Source organism: Crotalus tigris, unplaced genomic scaffold, assembly GCF_016545835.1.
Source record: "Crotalus tigris isolate CLP2741 ecotype Arizona unplaced genomic scaffold, ASM1654583v1 scf7180000019173.45859301935:6455823, whole genome shotgun sequence".
Taxonomy (NCBI): domain Eukaryota; kingdom Metazoa; phylum Chordata; class Lepidosauria; order Squamata; family Viperidae; genus Crotalus; species Crotalus tigris.
The window spans coordinates 4,828,775-4,847,060 of NW_024097414.1; the positions used below are offsets into that span (position 1 = coordinate 4,828,775).

At 43.9% G+C, this 18,286-nt stretch overlaps 1 protein-coding gene across 1 annotated transcript in view; it reads right to left on the reverse strand.

Annotated features, from left to right (window-relative positions):
- FOXK1 (forkhead box K1) overlaps positions 1 to 18,286 on the reverse strand; it is a 38,381-nt gene that overhangs the window by 4,825 nt on the left and 15,270 nt on the right. The window contains exons 2-4 of the mRNA XM_039360552.1: positions 14,851 to 15,048; positions 2,030 to 2,186; positions 815 to 961 (exon numbers count right to left, since the gene is read on the reverse strand). Coding sequence (XP_039216486.1) covers positions 815 to 961; positions 2,030 to 2,186; positions 14,851 to 15,048 — 502 coding nt within the window. The remainder of the gene's footprint in view (positions 1 to 814; positions 962 to 2,029; positions 2,187 to 14,850; positions 15,049 to 18,286) is intronic.

Sequence of the window (18,286 nt, forward strand, 5' to 3'; positions counted from 1 at the left end):
AGAGTGGGGAGGCAGGTATGCTACAGGTCCCCTCTCTTAAGAAAGACAATCTAAAGCAGGGGTTTGGAACTATGGCCCCTTTATGGTCTGTGGACTTCAACTCCCAGAATTCCTCAGCCAGGGTCCCCAACCTTGGGAACCTTAAGACTTGTGGCCTTCAGCTTTCTGAAATCCTCAGCCAGGGTCTCCAACCTTGGTAATGTTAAGACTTGTGGACTTCAACTTCCAGAATTCTTCAGCCAGGCTCTTCAACCTTAGCAACTTTAAGACTTGTGGACCACAACTTCCAGAATTCCTCAGCCAGGCTCTCCAACTTTGGCAACTTTTAAGACTTGTGGCCTTCAACTCTCTGAATTCAGCCAAGGTCTCCAACCTTGGCAACTTTTAAGACTTGTGGACCTCAACTCCCAGAATTCCTGAGCCAGCCAGTTGAAGTCCACAGCTCATAAAGGGCCACAGTCATAAAGGGCCTAAAGGGACCCAGAAGAAGGGAATTTGGAATGGTGGCTTTCTCCCTGTGGAACATCATCCCTGCAGAGATATGATTGGCCCCCACTTTGACACCTTTTCACAAGGTCCTGAAGACACATTTCTGCCAACGGGCTTGGGGAACCCAGAGTAATATGGAGCCCATCAAATGGCTGGTTTGATTGTCGTTGTGAGAGTTGTGGAAGATTATTGCTTCGTTGTTGTACTGGGGATTTATCTTTGTAAGCTGCCTGGAGTCACTGAGCGTGAGTTGGAGGGCCAGATCCATTTTCTTAAATAAGTAAATAAAAAATAAACATGGGATGAGTCGTGCCGAATCCCTTACCTGCCAGCCTTTGTCTGCTGTCCTGTAATACGGATAATGCTTCGTAATGTGAGCATAGATCCCACTTAGTGTTAATTGCTTGTCCTGAGCTGACGAGATAGCTTGAACAATGAGCTGGGCGTAAGAATACGGTGGCTTGGATTCATCCTGCGGACCAGAAACACAAACACAAAAGAGCAAGGGAGGTTTTTTTTAGCAGCTTCGCAAATCATTAATAATTTAGACCTGAGCTTGTCTAACAAGTTGGGAGGCAACTAAACAGCTGCTTTTCAAGGTAAAGGAGGACTGGGGGGGGGGAGAATAAAAATAAAAACCGAAGACCCCGCTTTTTTGATCTGCAAACACACTTGAAATTCTTAACCTCAGACGCACGTCCAAATAGCCACAGGGTGCCGAAAGGCTTGCCATTAACCACTATTGCTGCTACTGTGTTTTGCAAACCCTTTTTAGTGGTTGCAATAATCTGGGTGGACTTTTTAGAGTTGCTAGCAAAGCCCCGGAGCACCGTGTAATACCAGACAAAATAGATTATTGATCCGCGCAGTTAACAGATAGCTCGAGAAATCTCGCCTTAAAATGATTCCTCGTGAGTCTGTCAGAGTGAGGCCAGCTTTGGACATAATATCAAGAGCTCAAATCCAACAGGAGCTTTGAGGCTTGGCCAGGCTGGCCTTGGAAACGTGTTGGAAGGGTGCCAGGCTGGAGAAAGCTGGTTTGAATGCCATACCAGGGGTGGTAGTTCAACCATCTGAACCCTAGGTGATTTTGGAGTCAGGAGGGGGCAGTTGTGAGCAGGTTGGAGAAAGGGAGGAGGGTCACACGGTTGCTTTCTGCCTGTTCCTGCCACAATTGTGGGTCTGAATTCCTGGAAGTGTCTCCTTCACCCTTTGGTCACCACAAAATATTGCTTCCTCAATGGAGAATGAAGAGGCATTGGATGATTTGAACTCTGCTCCTTTTGGCCAAGGTGATGGTCAACTTGGGTGTAGCAGCAGAGGACAAGGGGAGAGAGCAGAAGACGTGGAAGCTGGTCCTCTCTCCTGGCTTCCCTCATCTTTTCTACAACCTCTACTAGGGGACGAGAAGACCACCAGATCCCACTCACCCAAGATTTCTCCAAGATGGCCTCCTCTCTTCCTTGGCTATCTATGCCCCTTACCCTCCCGACCACTGACCCGGCTTTTGCAAAATGGGGAGGGAGAAGGGTCTTCCAACCTTGGGGCTGTCTCCCCCAGAGGCGTCCGTCTGTTGCTCCAAAGTAGCTTTTGCTGCGTATTCGGCAGCCAGTTGGAGGTCAGAGGTAACGTTGTGGGTAAAGCGAAAACCTGAGGAACCAGCACCTCGGGGACTAGCTGGGCAGGAGTTAGGAACACTGCAGGGAGGAAAGACAGAGATGTTAGGGCTGTTCACTCTGCTAGTGTCAGGTACAAAAAAAAAAAAAATCAGGTGCACACGTTGAGACTCTGGAAAAAGTATAGAGAAGAGCAACAAAGATGATCAGAGGACTGGAGGCTAAAACATACAAGGAACGGCTGCTGGAATTGGGTATGTCTAGTTTAATGAAGAGAAGGACGAGGGGGGACATGATAGCAGCGTTCCAATATCTCAGGGGTTGCCCCAAAGAGGAGGGGGTCAAGCTATTCTCCAAAGCGCCTGCAGGCAGGACAAGAAGCAACGGGTGGGTTCATCCGTTTTAATCTTACAAGCCACCCTGATTTATTTGTGCGAGATGGGCAGCTAAATAAATCGTATCAATAAATCAATGCCTTTATTTATTTAGTATGTTTATATAGCTCTGCATCTCACAAACATGTGACTTCGGGCAGCATGGCACAACAGCTAAAAACTCTCCCTGACAAGCTAAAAACAGTCAAAAATAAATAAAGATAAACAGATAAAACCATCAACCCAGCAGCCAAACCTATCAACCATCAATCCAATTAAGAGAAGTAAGTCTCTTATGGATCCTCCAAAAAGCAGACAAGTGCAATCCGTCTCACCTTTTTAAGAATTTCACATAATTTTTTTTTTTTAACTGACTTTTTCTTCTGAAGAGCCATCAAGAGGGTTAACACACTTGGTGCAAAAGAAATGAAAACCACAAGGTACATTTATTTACAACTGCAGATAAGGAACTTGTGGTTCTCTAGAAGTTTACCCAACTAAAATACTTCTAGCCAGGTCTTCTGTTTTTATAGCTGTCACATGATTTTGTTAGACTGCAAGACAAATCAACCTGAAAGAGAAACTAAGATAAGATGAACCTGTTGAAGCTTAGACCTTTGTAATGATTTGACTTCAGGTCCACTTTCTTCAAAACTAACACAAGAAGTCAAGGAAGATCCTAATTCTTTGGTTTCCTTCCCATTTATAAGAAGACTTTTAAGAATTTCAGCCTGACCTGGGCACAGAGGGCAACATTTGTTGACCCAGCTCCAAAACAAGGCTGTTTTATCCTTAGCGTTAAACGATTTCCAGTTTGGAGAGCAAATTTCCAGAGACCACTGAAATTCTGGAAGAGAAGGGTAGAATATTCCATTTTTTTTCTTCTGCACAAGGCTCTACAATGTTCCTTTTCTGGATCTATGGATTTTTCCCATCTCTAATGCAGACCGAGATTTGTTAGTTGCTTTTTGCTGTTTCTGAACAATTTCTGAAAGCTGCATCTAAGTTACATTAAAATAATTGGCCAACCTCTGCCCCATCAACAAAGCTGTGTTATTTTGGAGTGATAGAAAAACTACCTTTTGCCTTTTACATGTACACTGGAGATTTATTTCCAAAGAGTTGGCATACGACATGTGATTTCGTGCTCGGGTTGATGTTTAACTCGCTACCGATGGCGGTCCTACCTCGCAAAAGTGGGCTGTGTGTTTTCACAATAAACACTACGAGCCGAGGAAATCACACCTTTTAATTCTTAAAAAAATATTTTTTTAATCATGGAATACAAACCACGACAATGTCAACAGGGGAAAAAAAATAATCCTAATAGACAATGAGAAAAAGACCACATATATTCTTGGTGATTAAAGTAAACATAAACAAAGCATCAGCTCCTGTTTCAAATGTACATCTTCGAAAGGAGAAATTGAAAGCTAGATCACATTCACAAGACCATCTCTCCTTACAACAATCATGCTAAATAAATCGATTTAAGTAATTTATCCTGTCTGACTCAAGTGTTCAAGAGTTTATCTTCCCTGAAGTCTTCAGGTTTGGTTTTATACCACAATGTTAATTTTTCCTGTGATTCTGGATTCAAATGTAACTGCTTACCTATTAAAAGCCAAATAGGTTTAAAAGCTGCCAAGTCTGAATTGGGGGCACCTCTGGGATTTTTTTGGGGGGGGGGGCATAAGTAGTCTGGTATCTTAGATTGCTTGCATCCCAAGCTATGGTTTGCTTAATCCCAGTTTGCTGAACAAAATACCATGATCTGTCTTCACACAATGGTTTTGGAACAATGCAAGGGCTGAGTTATTTTTCCTGATGGTTAGCCCATAGTACATTGTGATCTACAGATTTTCAAAATATAACTCTCACCGTTGCATAATTTATCTTAGAAATTTGTAGTGAAGTTTAGATTTGTTGATGATTAAATTATCTTTATTGTCCTCCTGAAGTTAATGATTCAACCAAGGGTTGGGGCGTAACAGGACAATGTTTAACCAGTGGAACTGAGCAGATCTTTTCAGATAGGCCAACAATAGTGAGTTGGTTCACGACAGATCTCCAACCGAGTATGTTCACACCTTACATTATCCCATAAGGTAGCTTCTTTTCGCTTAGATTGGTTTTACAAACTACTATTCGTGGCATTGTGTGACCCCCAACAAGATATGGTGGATGCAAACCACAGGTAATCCAACCAGCTTAGGACAAGGATGTCCAACTTTGGCAACTTTAAAACTTGTAGACTGGCTGGGGGATTCTGGGAGTTGGTCCACAAGTCTTAAAGCTGTCAAGGTTGGAGACCAAACATGGCTGGCTGAGGAATTCTGTGAGTTGAAGTCCACAAGTCTTAAAGCTGTCAAGGTTGGACACCCTGGCTTAGAAGATGCAAGTTGACACTGAGGAGAAGCTGTCAAGTTACAGTCTTTTTGTTCGTTGTATTTCAATTTCTTGCTGAAAAAGAGTACTGTATTACCGGGGATAAGGGCCACAAGAGGGCACTCACAACCCAAGCTGCAAATCTAGACGAAAACACACATTGCCAAAGAACACAGAAGAAAAAATAAGTAATGGCTGCTTAAGCTCCTGCCTCTTTCAGGAAAACACAGGAGTCTGTTGTAGGAGGATTAAGAAGCAAGCGAGGCCAACAATCTTGGTCAAGTTTGATCTGAGGGAGGCCATCTTTCAAGAAAGCCAGGCTAAAATGGGATGATTTTGCATGCAGGCTCACAAAAACTATACTGCAAGTATTACAAAGCCCATAATGTGTGACCCTCAAGGGTCATCTTCATGGGATAGTCAAAAAAAGTCAAGAGAGTGTCAAGATGATGGCCACAACTACTTCCGTCATCTTGACTTCTTCGATTAACTGCTTCTTGTAGCCTCTCCTTCATGTAACTGTGTTTTCATCTGTCTTCAACCATCATGGGCCAAACCCACCATAGTTAAAGCAATATGCAAAGTATGCTGAACAGAATGCTTGGTTATGGGTTATAAGACGTTGTGAACATTACCTATTGAGATCCCCAGAAGCTATCTATGAGTAGAAAAGCATCATAAAATACTGTCCTTCAGGAAATAATTGAAGTTTTTCCTCAAAAAAAGGGAGGATATTTGTAATTCAAGGGCCCTTGGTGCTCTCTGAGCTTAGTGGTTTTCTTGCAGACATTTCGTGACCCAACTAGATAACATCATCAGTGCTAGGAGGAAGAGGGGTTTGCAGAGAGGAGGAGGAGGAGGAGGTGGGAGAAGAGGACTGTGGGGTCCTTGGTGCTCTCCGAGCTTGATCGTTTTCTTGCAGACATTTCGTGACAAAACTAGATAACATCATCAGTGCCAGAAGGAAGTAGGATTTGTGGAGAGGAGGAGGAGGAAGGGGGTCAGGAGGAAGACACTTCTGTCCTTGGTGCTCTCTAGGCATGGTTCTTTTCTTGCAGATGTTTCCTTACCTGAACTAAGTAACATCATCAGTGCTAGACGCAGAGAACATCAAGGACCCTCCATTGAAACTTAGCCAACGGAGATGCAGTATCATATAGACCAGAAATTTGTGGGAAAGAATCGACAAGGGATATGGGGAATCCAAAACTGAAAGATATGTTCTTTGTGGAAATTACAAAAACATCTTTCCTCTCTTTCAGGCATACATAGCTTCAGTCAATACAACAGCCCTCCTCTGAAACTGCTTCACATTCCCGTTTGAGGAGGTGATTGGATTCTCAAATATTTGCAAAAAGAGCTTCAGAAAAAACTGAAAGGTTGCCGGCGTCACCATGGAAAGAGATGTTGGTTTCTACATTTGGCTGAGGACCGTGCACCTTGTGTTTCCCCGTCAAGCAACCCATGCAACTTAGCAACAGGAAAAACAGGATTATAATCCAAACCTAAACATAATCCAATTGAGCAACAGATTGCTGTGTCGCTCTTTTCCTGAACCGGGTGCCCTCCTGTTCGTCTGGATATCAACTCCCACAATTCCTTTCGGCCTTGCTCCCTAGGAATTCTGGGAGTTGGAAGTTCAACGTCTCTTAGGGACCATGAATGGCATGGACACAGAAGTAAAGATAGTCCCTCAAGTTACACAATTCGCTTAGTATCCATTCAAAGTTACAACAGTTTGAAAAAAGTGACTTAATAACCTGTCCTAACAATTATGACCTCTGTGGCATCTCCACGGAATGGCGATCAATTTATTTAGCGTATGGCGTATCACACATGGCTTAGTAACATATATTAACAGTTTTGGTGATCAAAATTCAGCTCCTTAGCAACTGGGTATATAATTACGATGGTTGAAGAATCCCTGGGTCACGTGATCACCATTTGTGATTTTCCCAGCCAGCGCCCAAGAAGCAAAGTCAACGGGGGAAGCTGGATTCATTTAATGACCGCAAGCAATTCACTTAATTGCAGTAATTCGTGGTTAAAAAAAAGCTCATAAAATTAGACATGACTCACTTAATAAGTGCCTTGGAAATTCTAGTTCCAATTGTGGTCTTAACCCGAGGACTATCTGGCATTGGGCTCTAAGTAGACAAACTAACCAACTTGCCTTCCCCAATGAAGAAAGGGGGTACATGGAACAGACCAAGGTTTGCAAAATTATACAGAGCAGAATAGACAATTCCAGGGAAGAATTGGACCAAGATAGGGAAAAGTTCTTCTCAAGGCTGCAAACTTTTTCCAGTCGCAGTTCTCTTTGTTTCTAAAACACACACACACATACACGAGGGAGGGCTCCACCAAAATAAGCCGATGACCCCTCCTTCAAAAGGAGAGGCTCTGAATTTTTGATAGGCATGCAGCCAAGGGAAGCAAGGCTGCACCTATGTGTGTGTTTGTGTGTGTGTGTGTGTGTGTGTGTGTGTGTGTGTGTATTTTCTGAAAGTGACATGTTGTGTAAGGAACAGGCTTGGTCAGTTTGGTGCACACCTTTCATTACAGCTTCAAAAATGTTGCCCCAGAACCTCAAAATGTGTGCAGCAGATAAGAGACAGCCACACCCATAAAGGGTTTTCCCAGATTGTTTCCTGGAGATTGTCTGAAGCCTTCCACACTGTAGCCGAGCCAGGATCTGACCCATAGTGGTTGCATTCCATTCAACGCAATGCACACACAGCCTGCACTCGAAGAGCAGAACGGCGACAGTGGCTAACAAGATTTTATGCAGATCTGAGACTTTTTTCCACATGATTTGCTTAATGGCCATGATGACTTGTTTAACAACCAGAGTTAAAAAATGGTCAGAAACTCGAATCCGATCTCTTTTAAGGAAGAGACAAATTACCTTAAGGTCAGGCAGGAAAGAGGTGAGAAAACATTTGTTCATCTCTTACTACCCAGCCCGGAACTAAGTAGTTCCCCCCCTGAAGCACCTCTTGACTGGCATCAAGAGAACTTCTTGGAATGAAAAGCAACGTCATGGTTTGTGGTCCAGCAAAGGAGTTACCTCACAACCTGCCAGATGGTCTTTCTGCAATTCGTGACTTGTGGAACTCAAGGCTGCTGCCAGCCTCCTGGTGACAGCTACGGCTTGCAGAAAGCAGCTGGTTCCCCTGGCCTCATCTTTTCTTGTGCCTGGTTTTGTTTTTCTAGATTTTCAATTTTGTAACCTTGATCAAGGGCTGTAGATAAGGGGGGGGGGAAGCTTTTGGAAATGCTGAATTGAAGCAACAGGACCACTGCTGTGGCATTAACGGTTCCACAAAAGGTGGTGGGAGGTAGAGGAACACAAGGCTTACCTAAGCCAAGATGTGACAAATTTAAGAAACCTTGTGAGTTCAAGGTGGACTGGAGTCTGGATGACTGTGTCCATCCATACCTCGTGGCAATAACAGAAATGATTTACCAATGCTGGGTTAGAGATCGTTGTTCAATGTCCTGGTTTGACCAAGAGTCCTAGACTCCTGGAATGACCTGCCATCCAAGTATTAACTGGACTGGATCTCCCTAAGGCTTGTCATCTGCTTCCTTTATTCATTGGATTAAAAAGTCTGTATTTCAATCGGGGCTTCTCAACTTCAGCAACTTGATGTGTGGACTTCAACCCCAAAATTCCCTAGTCAACATGGGTGGACTTCAACCCTTGCTCTATGAGGGAGATGGGTGGCTTCTAGATAGATAAGATAGCTAGATAAAGCCACCAGATTTCCTAATCAGCTTGGGTGGACTTCAACTCCCAGAATTCCTCATCAGACTGCTGAGGAATTCTGGGAGTTGAAGTCCACACAACTTCATCGCGTTCATGATGATTCTGTGCTAAGAAACAGGGCTATGTTTTTATGATTATTCTGAGTACTGACTGCATCAACAGATTGGTAGATGTGTTGGGAGATTGATATTTTCTGTTTATATTTGAAAAACAATTGCCTGGCTTTGTTCTTGTCGACTGTGGCTTCTCAGCTATTTAGAGACAAAGGCCACATAAAAGGACTTATAATACATATTTTAGAAAGTGTTTTCTAATCGGGATGCTTTAGTTTCAGCAATAGAAAATCACAGTTTGTCTAATAAGAAGAGAAACATCTCAACCAGTAATATAGATCAGTCCAAGCAAAGATTTTCAGATTCAGACACCTATCAAGATGTTAAGAATGAAGTCTGAGAAGCAGAAATTAAGAGTGAACACACTATGCCCCAACAGCCAAGCCTTCACACTATTAATCTTATTTTTCTCTGCCTTTTCCAGGTTTTTTCCCCCTAAAAATATGAACAGCTGAAAGCCAGAAGGTATAACTCTATTTTATGATCGTAAGGGTGGCTGGTTTCTTCTGTCTGGTTAAACTTCATATTTACATTTAATAAATATACCAAATGTGGTAATTTTATGAGCATGCTAAGGCTCATAATAAAGCGTGTTATGTTTTTCAAGTAGCAAAATCAACACAGATCAGTGAAAGGAGCTGCAAAAATGACTGTTATTACTGATTCCCAGTTTTTCTAGGCATTTCCATCCCCCCAGAGAAAGCTCTCACATTTTTGATGTTGACACAGTTATGTAACAATTAGAATGAAAAAAGGTCATAAAAAATGAAAACTGTCCACTCCAGCAGCCTAATTAGGAGTTGAAAGAGAGAGAAGAAATTACTAATTATTTTTATGTTACTGCTAAGAAATCTCTTAGTGAGTGCTAAACTGCTGAAAATCAGATCATGAAGACACAAGGTGAAGCCTGCAAGAAGCTCTTTAAAAACAAGTTTTTATGTATGAGTTTATGTACGAGCAGGCAGTCCTTCAATTGCTCACATCCCAACGGAAACATCATTTTTAGATATTTTCACTTACAAACAAAATTTACTACAATAAAAAAAACCCATATCTATTACTTTATTTCTAACCGGGTTGACTTTCATTTTAGCATGCCGTTTTTTTTTCCTTTTTTTCGTAAGCCATTTTTATCTCGATCTGTTTCTAACTGAACTGTTTTTCTTCTGTATTATTGTTTTTTTTTTAAAAAAACAACAACAAAAAACTGAAGACTGTGGTTAAAAATATTAAAAGACTGAACACCTGCAGTTTTAAATGGTTTTCAGCTCATCCTAACCTTTGGATTTGTTCACAAAGGTAAATCAGCTCCTGGACAAAACAGGAAGAAATACACCAACTTGCATTTCAAGTTTTTTTTTTTTTTTCAAACCTGGAGGGCCTTATTAACACCCCTCTGCCTCTAAAACGCCCGTACACCCAATGTTCCTGCTTTATATTTTCTGTAAAAAATTCTTGGCTTGTCACCGTTTTTCTATTCTGGCAGTTTGCACACAAAGCATGATCTCAGCGCAGGATGTTCCTACTGGCATTTTACACCCAGCCAAAAGCTATTTCCCTTCCTTCTCTGTTCTGCAAAGCAGTAAACAAAACAGAAAATTGCCCACACATAACTGGCTTTCTTTTTTTTTAATAGTCCCTGGCTTGACAAATTCCAAATTCAAAACAAAGGCTTTTAGCCCGTGCAAAGCCAACTAACTACTGCTCTCAAGAACTGGAGAAAAAATCTAATTATTATTGCCTTGCCTTTAACATGGAGAAACAGCAACTTAAGATTTAAGTGAGGGTCTAAGAGGGGGGAAAAAAACAGAGGGGTGGGTGGGAGAAGAGGAAGATCAAGGAGGAAGGAACAGAGGCAAAGACCTTTTAAAAGCAACAGGCTCTTTTGTTGAAACTGCTGAAGCGGGTAGGACTTGCTAAGCAAGGCATAATTCTAATTTTAAAAAACCACTCCACGGCCATACTTTCGATTTTAAATGACTTTGAAAAAGTAGAGTGTCAGACTTAAGTCCTTAAATGTATTTCTTAGTCCTCAACTTATTGTCAAAGCTGAGCCCAAAATTTATGTTGCTAAGCGAAACATTTGTTAAAGGAGTTTTGCCCCACAACCTGGCTTGCCCTAATTCTTAAGCGAATCGCTGCAGTTGTTAACATTAGTAAAACAATATTGTTAAGTGAAAGTGGCTCCCCCCCATGGACTTTGCTTGTCAAAAGATCGCAAAAGGGGATCACGTGACCCGATACACTGCCACTGTCATAAATATGAGTTAGTTGCCAAATGTTTGAATTTTTGATCACGTGACCACGGGGAGGCCGCAACGGTCGTAAGCGTGAGAAATGGACATGTCACTTTTTTCACTGCAAGTTTGAACAGTCACTAAACGAACGCTTGTTAAGTTGAGGTCCACTTGTAGAGTGTTGGAAAGGAAGAAGAAATGTAAAATTTCTTTCTCAAAGATTAGGGTGTCATTTGAACCCATCACTCTCTGAGATGGGACACAGTCCACCATCTCCACCTTAGGACTGACTCTGCCTTGAGAACCATCGTCAGATGGATAGATTTTATTTTCCCCAGATCCAGCTTTTGATTAAAATTTCCCTGGAACAGAAATTCGAGAGAATTGCAAAAACACGGACACGTTTTCCACGGGGGGGGCGGGGCGGGGGAGACTCTCTTTAATCGAAGGATGCTAGTAGAATTTAAATTGTGTTTCCTTGGAAATGATTAGGATGGTCTTGAGCAAATCAAGACAAAACAGACAAACTTTTTCCCAGTATTTTAAAAAAAAAGAAAGAAAGTTATGGAGAAGAGGCTTGGAAGAGCCACGACGAGAAACCACAGAGAAGCAGAGCAGGGATAGCCTAACAGATTGTTTGTTTGCGTATCGTATGGTAAACGCTGCTGCTTAGCTTGAGCAAAACAAACAAAGGGAGGGGGGGAAGAAGGAATCATAATCATCATAAAAGCTGGGAAGTGTCTGCCAGCACAGGGGAAGGAGGGAGGGAAGGAGGGAGGGGCGGTCTCTGATTTCCAAAAAGGAAACGAACTCGGGATCTTTGTTGGAAAACTTTCCCGGGGACCAATCAGGAGCACGCAGGGTGCGGGCACACCAAATTAGGTAAGTGAAGGCTGCCAAAAGGGGTGGGATGGAGTGGGGTGGGGTGGGGGGGACAGGGAAGGAAAGCTGATCGCATGAGAACAGTTTCCTAGCACAACCAGGAGGGGGAGGAACCCGAAGAGAGAAAGGTTTTTTTTTCTCTCTCTCGCCTTCTGGCTGGGATGGTTGGCATTCCTCAAAACGAGCCTGCAAAGTTTTGCCAGACACACACACACACACACACACACACACACACACAGAGAGAGAGAGAGAGAGAGAGAGAGAGAGAGAGAGAGAGAAATATGCCTGGTGTCATGGCAGACTTGAGTAACAAAGCCTCTTGGACCAACCGGATCCTCCCCTAGCCCGTTTGCATAAAAAACGAGAGGTCTGGTGTGTTAAGATAGAGTGCCTTGGAATATGGAGGCTCTGTTTGGCACCAGCTTCCCCCTTGCAGGGCTGCGGGGGGGGGGGATAAATCCCAGCTGGCTGCAGTCAAGGAAGTAAAAGTGAATGAAAGGAGAAGTAATGAAGGATGCAGGGAAGGAGAAAACCCAGAGGGCTCCTTTTTCAGCCCGTTCAGCGGAAGTGAAAAGTATTGAGTGACTTTATAGGACGAGGGCAGTGTCCAAGCTTAAACTTTTCCTTCTTTGGGAGGGAGGAAAAAAGATTTTTTTAAAGGGGGGGGGGAGAAAGGAAAGGTGAGGGGAAGGAAGGAAGGGTTAAGAAGGAAAGAAGTAGAGGAGTAGAGAAGAACGAAAGGAGAGAGGGAGAGGAAGAGAGAAAAGAAAAGAAGGGACGAAGGTAGTGGAGGGGTAGAGAGAAAGGAAAGAAGGTTAAGAGGGGAAGAAGTGGAGAGGGAGGGAGGGAGGGAGGGAAGGAAGGAAGGAAGGAAAAAAAGAGAGAAGAATGGAAGGGGAAAGTGAAATTTTGTATTAAGACTCAGTATGAGACCATAGGATAGTGAAGGGGGCTGCTCTGCCCCCACTTCCACCTTAACTCTTTTGCTCAAAAGGATGCTCAGGGGTCAATCCCAGGCAGCCATCAAAAGACCCCTCCCCACTTTTTCATTTCCATGACAAAGTGCATTTCAAAACCCCAGCAAGGTGGGGGGGGGGGCTTAGCTGCTGCCAGTTTGGACCACCCCTTTTCCTCCTTGCTGCGTCCCACCCAGACCCAAAAAGAGAGGAAGGATGCTGCTCGATCAGGTGAGGCCACCTGCTTGAGTGACGCAGGTAAGAAAAGTCTGAAACCTGTAATTCCAGCCCATCTAACAGAGCATCAAGTGGAACCAAGCTGATGCAGCCAGATGTGGTCCTCTCTCAGCCTCTAGAGCAGGGGCCTTCAAACCTTGGCAACTTTAAGACTAGTGGACTTCAACTCCCAGAATTCCTCACCCGCATAGCTGGCTGAGGGATTCTGGGAGCTGAAGTCCACAAGTCTTAAAGTTGCCAAGGTTGAAGACCTGGCTGAGGGATTCTGGGAGTTGAAGTCCACAAGTCTTCAAGTTGCCACGGTTGGAGACCTCTACTCTAGCAGGTCTCCAGCATCTCCAGTTCAGAGGAGACTTCACACTTCTCAGGACCCTTGGACTCTGCGATGGAGATCTTGGGTCTGTCCCTCCACCAGCTTGGGAAATGACTCGTTTCCCATCCAGACCAGCAAGCTGAAGCCTGCCTGTGTCAACACTGGCTCCAGGGCGTGTCAAACTCAACGTATCAGTCTGGGGCACGTGATTTTTTTTGCTTCCTTAAAAAAAATGAAGTCACCACAGAAAGAAAAAGACACCCATCACCTTCCCCCTTCAGCGCCATAGTTCCAGCCAGGACCTCTGACAAAGCGTGGCAGAAAATAACTCAGGACTTCATAGCTTCAAGTTTCCCATGAGCTTTGACCCAAGTTGTACAAGATCATCACCATCACCATCATCACCATCATCATCATTTTATAGGACACCTTTCTGATTTTTATAAACAACTCAAGGCAGCAATACTCCTTCCTCGTCCTCTTTTTCCCACAAACGACAACCCCCTGAGGTGGGTTGGGTTGAGAGAGGGGAACTGGCTTAAAGTCACCAACCAAGCTGTCATGCGGTGGGACTGGAATGCCCTGTCTCCTGGAAACGGACCCAAAAATCATCCAGTTGGATTTCATGCCAAAGGCGGGACTAGAACCCACAGTGTCCTGATGATTGGCCTACATCACTTAGCAGAATAGAATAGCAATACAGAATAGAATAGAATAGAATGGAATGGAATAGAGCTGGAAGGGACCTTGGAGGTCTTCTAGTCCAGCCCCCTGCTGAAGCAGGAGAACCTATAACATCTCAGACAAGTGACTGTCTAGCCTCTTCTTAAAAATCTCCAGTGATGGAGTGTCCACGATTTCTGAAGGCAAAGCTGTTCCACTGGTTAATTGTCCTCACTGTCAGGAAGTTTCTCCTTAATTCCAGGTTGCTTCTCTCTTTGTTCAGTTTCCAACTATTGTTTCTTGTCCTGCCCCCTGGTACTTTGGTGAATAAAGTGACCCCCCTTGTCTTTGTGGCAGCCCGTCAAATACTGGAACACTGCTATCATGTCTCCTTTATTTCTTTTCTTTAGACTAGCCAAACCCAAGTCCCTCAGCCATTCTTCACATGTTTTAGCCTCCAGGCCTTTGATCATCTTACTTGCTCTTCTCTGAATTTTTTTTCCCAAACTCTCAACATCTTTTCTGTGACCTGGTGACCATAATTGGCTGCAGTATTCCAGATGTAGTCTTACTAGGGCTTTGTAAAGCGGTAAGAAGAAAAACAGTAGTATTTAAAAACAAACAAACAAACAAACAAAAAAACCAAGGAGCTCACTTAACAACAAAAATCTGGGTTTCCATTGTGGCTCTAAGACAAGGACTACCTTGTATAAGAGGAGAAATGAGAATTTTGGGAAAAGAAGCGAAGTGGCGTTTTGTTGACACTGGGCTGGCCCCACCTGTGCTGGAGAACCACACCCCCTTACTTACCTGATGGTCCCAGTGGGAGAAGGCAGGGGGCTGACCAGGCTCCGAAGATCCGGCTCCGGAATGTGGATCTTAAGCGGCGATATCTGGGGGTAGAGTGGCCGGAGTGGAGGAGATGCTGTGTCCTCTCTCGCTTCCTCTCTATGGTAGAGTGACGTGAACTGGATTTTGATGACTGTGCTTGGAAACCGAATGATACACCTGAGGGAGGGAGGGGAAAAAAAAAACACATGGGTACAACTGAATGTGTGAAACATCAACCGGAGTTAAACATCAGGCACTGATTTAAAGCAAGGTCCCCAACCCCCAATCTGTGGACCGGTACCAGGCTGCGACACACCAGCAACCGGTCCACACAAACAAGCAAAGTCCCATCTGTGGAATGCAGGCAGCACACAAAATCACGCACTCTCCGGTCTGTGGAAAAACCTTTCTCCATGGAACCGGTCCCTGGTGCCCAAAAGGTTGGGGACCTCTGGTTTAAAGAATGCAGAATTGGAGGGTCTTGATGTAGAATCAGACCTTGGGTCCCAAACCGTAGCCTGAAACTGACACCTCCATCAATGGGAGTTTAGCTAACAACTAGTATAGGTCAGGAGTAGGCAACCCTGGCTCTTTTATGACTTGTGGACTTCAACTCCCAGAATTCCTGAGCCAGCATGGCTCAGCTGGAAACCTCTCCCTTTCCCCTCAGTGTGGCTGGCTCAGGAATTCTGGGAGTTGAAGTCCACGAGTCATGAAGGGGCCATCGTTCCCTCATCCTGGCCCAGGAATTCTGAAAGTTGAAATCCACCTGTCATAAAAGAGCCAAGGTTGCCTACCTCTGGCCTAGGCTGCTTTGTGACTCGTAGACTTCAACTCCCAGAATTCCTGAACCAGCATGTCTCAGCTTAGAAACTCTCCCTTTCCCCTCAGCATGGCTGGCTCAGGAATTCTGGGAGTTGAAGTCCACGAGTCATAAAAGAGCCAAGGTTTCCTTCCCCTGGTATAGGTAATCCTTGACTTATGATGGCAACCGTGCCCAAAATTCACGTTGTTAAGCAAGGCGGTTTAAGTGAGTGTTGGTCAAGTGATCAAAATTCTGATGGCTTAGCAACTGGCAGGTACTTAAGACGGTTGCAATATCCCAGGATCATGTGATTCCCTTTTGCGACCTTCTGACAAGCAAAAGTCATAAGGGAAGCCAGCTTCATCTAACAACCGTGTCATTAATTCAAGAACTGCGATGATTCACAGTTAACAATTGTGGCAAGAAAAGTCATAATAGGGGGGCAAGGCTCACTTAACGAATGCCTCACTTAGCAACATAAAGTTTGGGCTCCGTTGTGACAGTACGTCAAGGGCTGCCCCTACTGCAATTCTTTTGTGACTTCTTTTGAAAACTCAAGCTACCCACCCTGGGAATGTATGCAAAGCCCAAACAAGGAAGGACGAAGCAGAAGAAATACAGTAGTATTTTTTTTTTAAAAAAAACCAAAGAGCAGGAAGTATAAAAGACAGCAATGTTTTTCTTTACTTAAGGGAGCCACCATAAAAAAAAAAAAAGAGAGGAAAAGGAGAATAAAAAAAAAATAAAAATAAAACCCCTGAAAGGAATCTGTAAAAAAGAGCTGCTTTGGGGTTGATCCCTCTGTATTTTGCTTCCCCCCCCCCCCTCCGTTTTTTACAACTACAGCTCCCTGGACTGCAGGAACTATAAGCAAGCCCCAATAAAGAGGACTTCCATAAATCACAGCCAAACTGTAAATTCTACTGACATCTTAACATTACTGTTGCTTGGAAATATGTGCGTTGGAAAGCTTTGTTTACACTTAGGGATTTCCGTGGCGCTTGCAGCAATATTATCTCCAGGGCATAAGCCTGAAGTCAGGCAAACATTTGGCATTTTTGCCTACCTGTTCAAATGGAAGGGGTCCTTGGTGCTCTCCGAGCTTGGATGTTTTCTTGCAGATGTTTCATTACTCAAACTGGGTAACATCACCCAATGGCACTGATAATGTTACCCAGTTAGATCATGAAATGTCTGGAAGGAAACAACCAAGACAGAGAGCACCAAGGACCCCTCAGTTCTTCTCCTCCTCCTCCTCCTCCTCCTCCTCCTCTTCCCCTCCACAAACCCCTCTCCCTTCTAGCACTGATAATGTTACCCAGTTGGGTCATGAAATGTCTGCAAGGAAACAATCGTGCACAGAGAACACCAAGTACCCCTTAGTCCTCCTCTCCCCCTGTTCAATTTTACAAACCCCAACGGTCGTGAGTGTGAAAAGGGGTCATAAGTCACTCTTCCCAGTGCCTTTGTAACTGAACGGTCATTAAATGAACTGTTGTAACTGGAGGACTTACATGTACTCCACCCTTTCCAAGCACAAACGCTTCTTACTAATCTATTTCTTTTAGTTGTGATTGAAAAAGAACTCTTTTTTCAAAGCCCACTTTTTTTTCTTCTTTTAAACAAAATGAATTTACATGGGCGAAATTTTCATTCCCCATAGGCATCCACGGGAAGTTTTCTGAGCATGCCTTGATATCAAAGAACCTCACCGTATCTCCCGTAGAATAATGAGAGTTATTTGCAGCCTTGATAATAGCACAAGACATCTGGACACATTTAACAGCTCCGAGCTAGATTCGTCTCATCAGCGCAGGAAGGAAAATAAAACGACAACAAAACAAAATGCAATTGCTGTTTATTTTTCGCATTCCAGTTGCAATATTCTAGCCAATTTGGGGGGGGGGAGAAATTACATTTGTTCTTGGCCTCAAACGAAGCACTAAAAGCTTTTTAGCTGGAAGCAACGGTCCCAAATGGTAAAGTTCCCTTCCAGACCGTATTTGTAGCTGGACCATCATGTTAGCAAACAGCCGATGCGCGCATAGTAAGATCTGCTCCTTGTCAGCTAGGATCTGAACTATTTAAATAGCTTAATGTACAGACGTGGCTTCACACTCTTTCTTGGAATCGGTTCTGAAGATCCATGTTTGTGATTCTCCTCGCGATGCTTTCTTCCGAAGACTTGAATATGTGGACCTGGGGTTGTTTACATCAGTTGTGTGTATCCAAACATTCTTTTTTGTTGACCAACTTCCATGCTCTGGTCTTTAGGACAAGGATGTCTCTTTGTGTTGCCCAGCAAAAAAGTGAAGTACATATTGGTGTCTCGTCTTCTGCCAGAGTGGAGAAAGGCCTCCATTCCAGACTGGATTAGAGATCAGAAGACAGCAACTCGCCCATCTTAGGAAAAATAGGACATTTTTCCTGGCTAGGCTGAGCTTCAAGTGCCATGCACACATAAAAGGATCTTGTCTGTGGGATCCTCGTTGCTCTCTGAGCTTGGCGGTTTTCTTGCAGCCGTTTCATGACCCAACTGGGAACCATCATCAGTGCTAGAAGGGAGTGGAGTTTGTGGGATGGAAGAGGAGGAGGACTGTGGGATCCTTG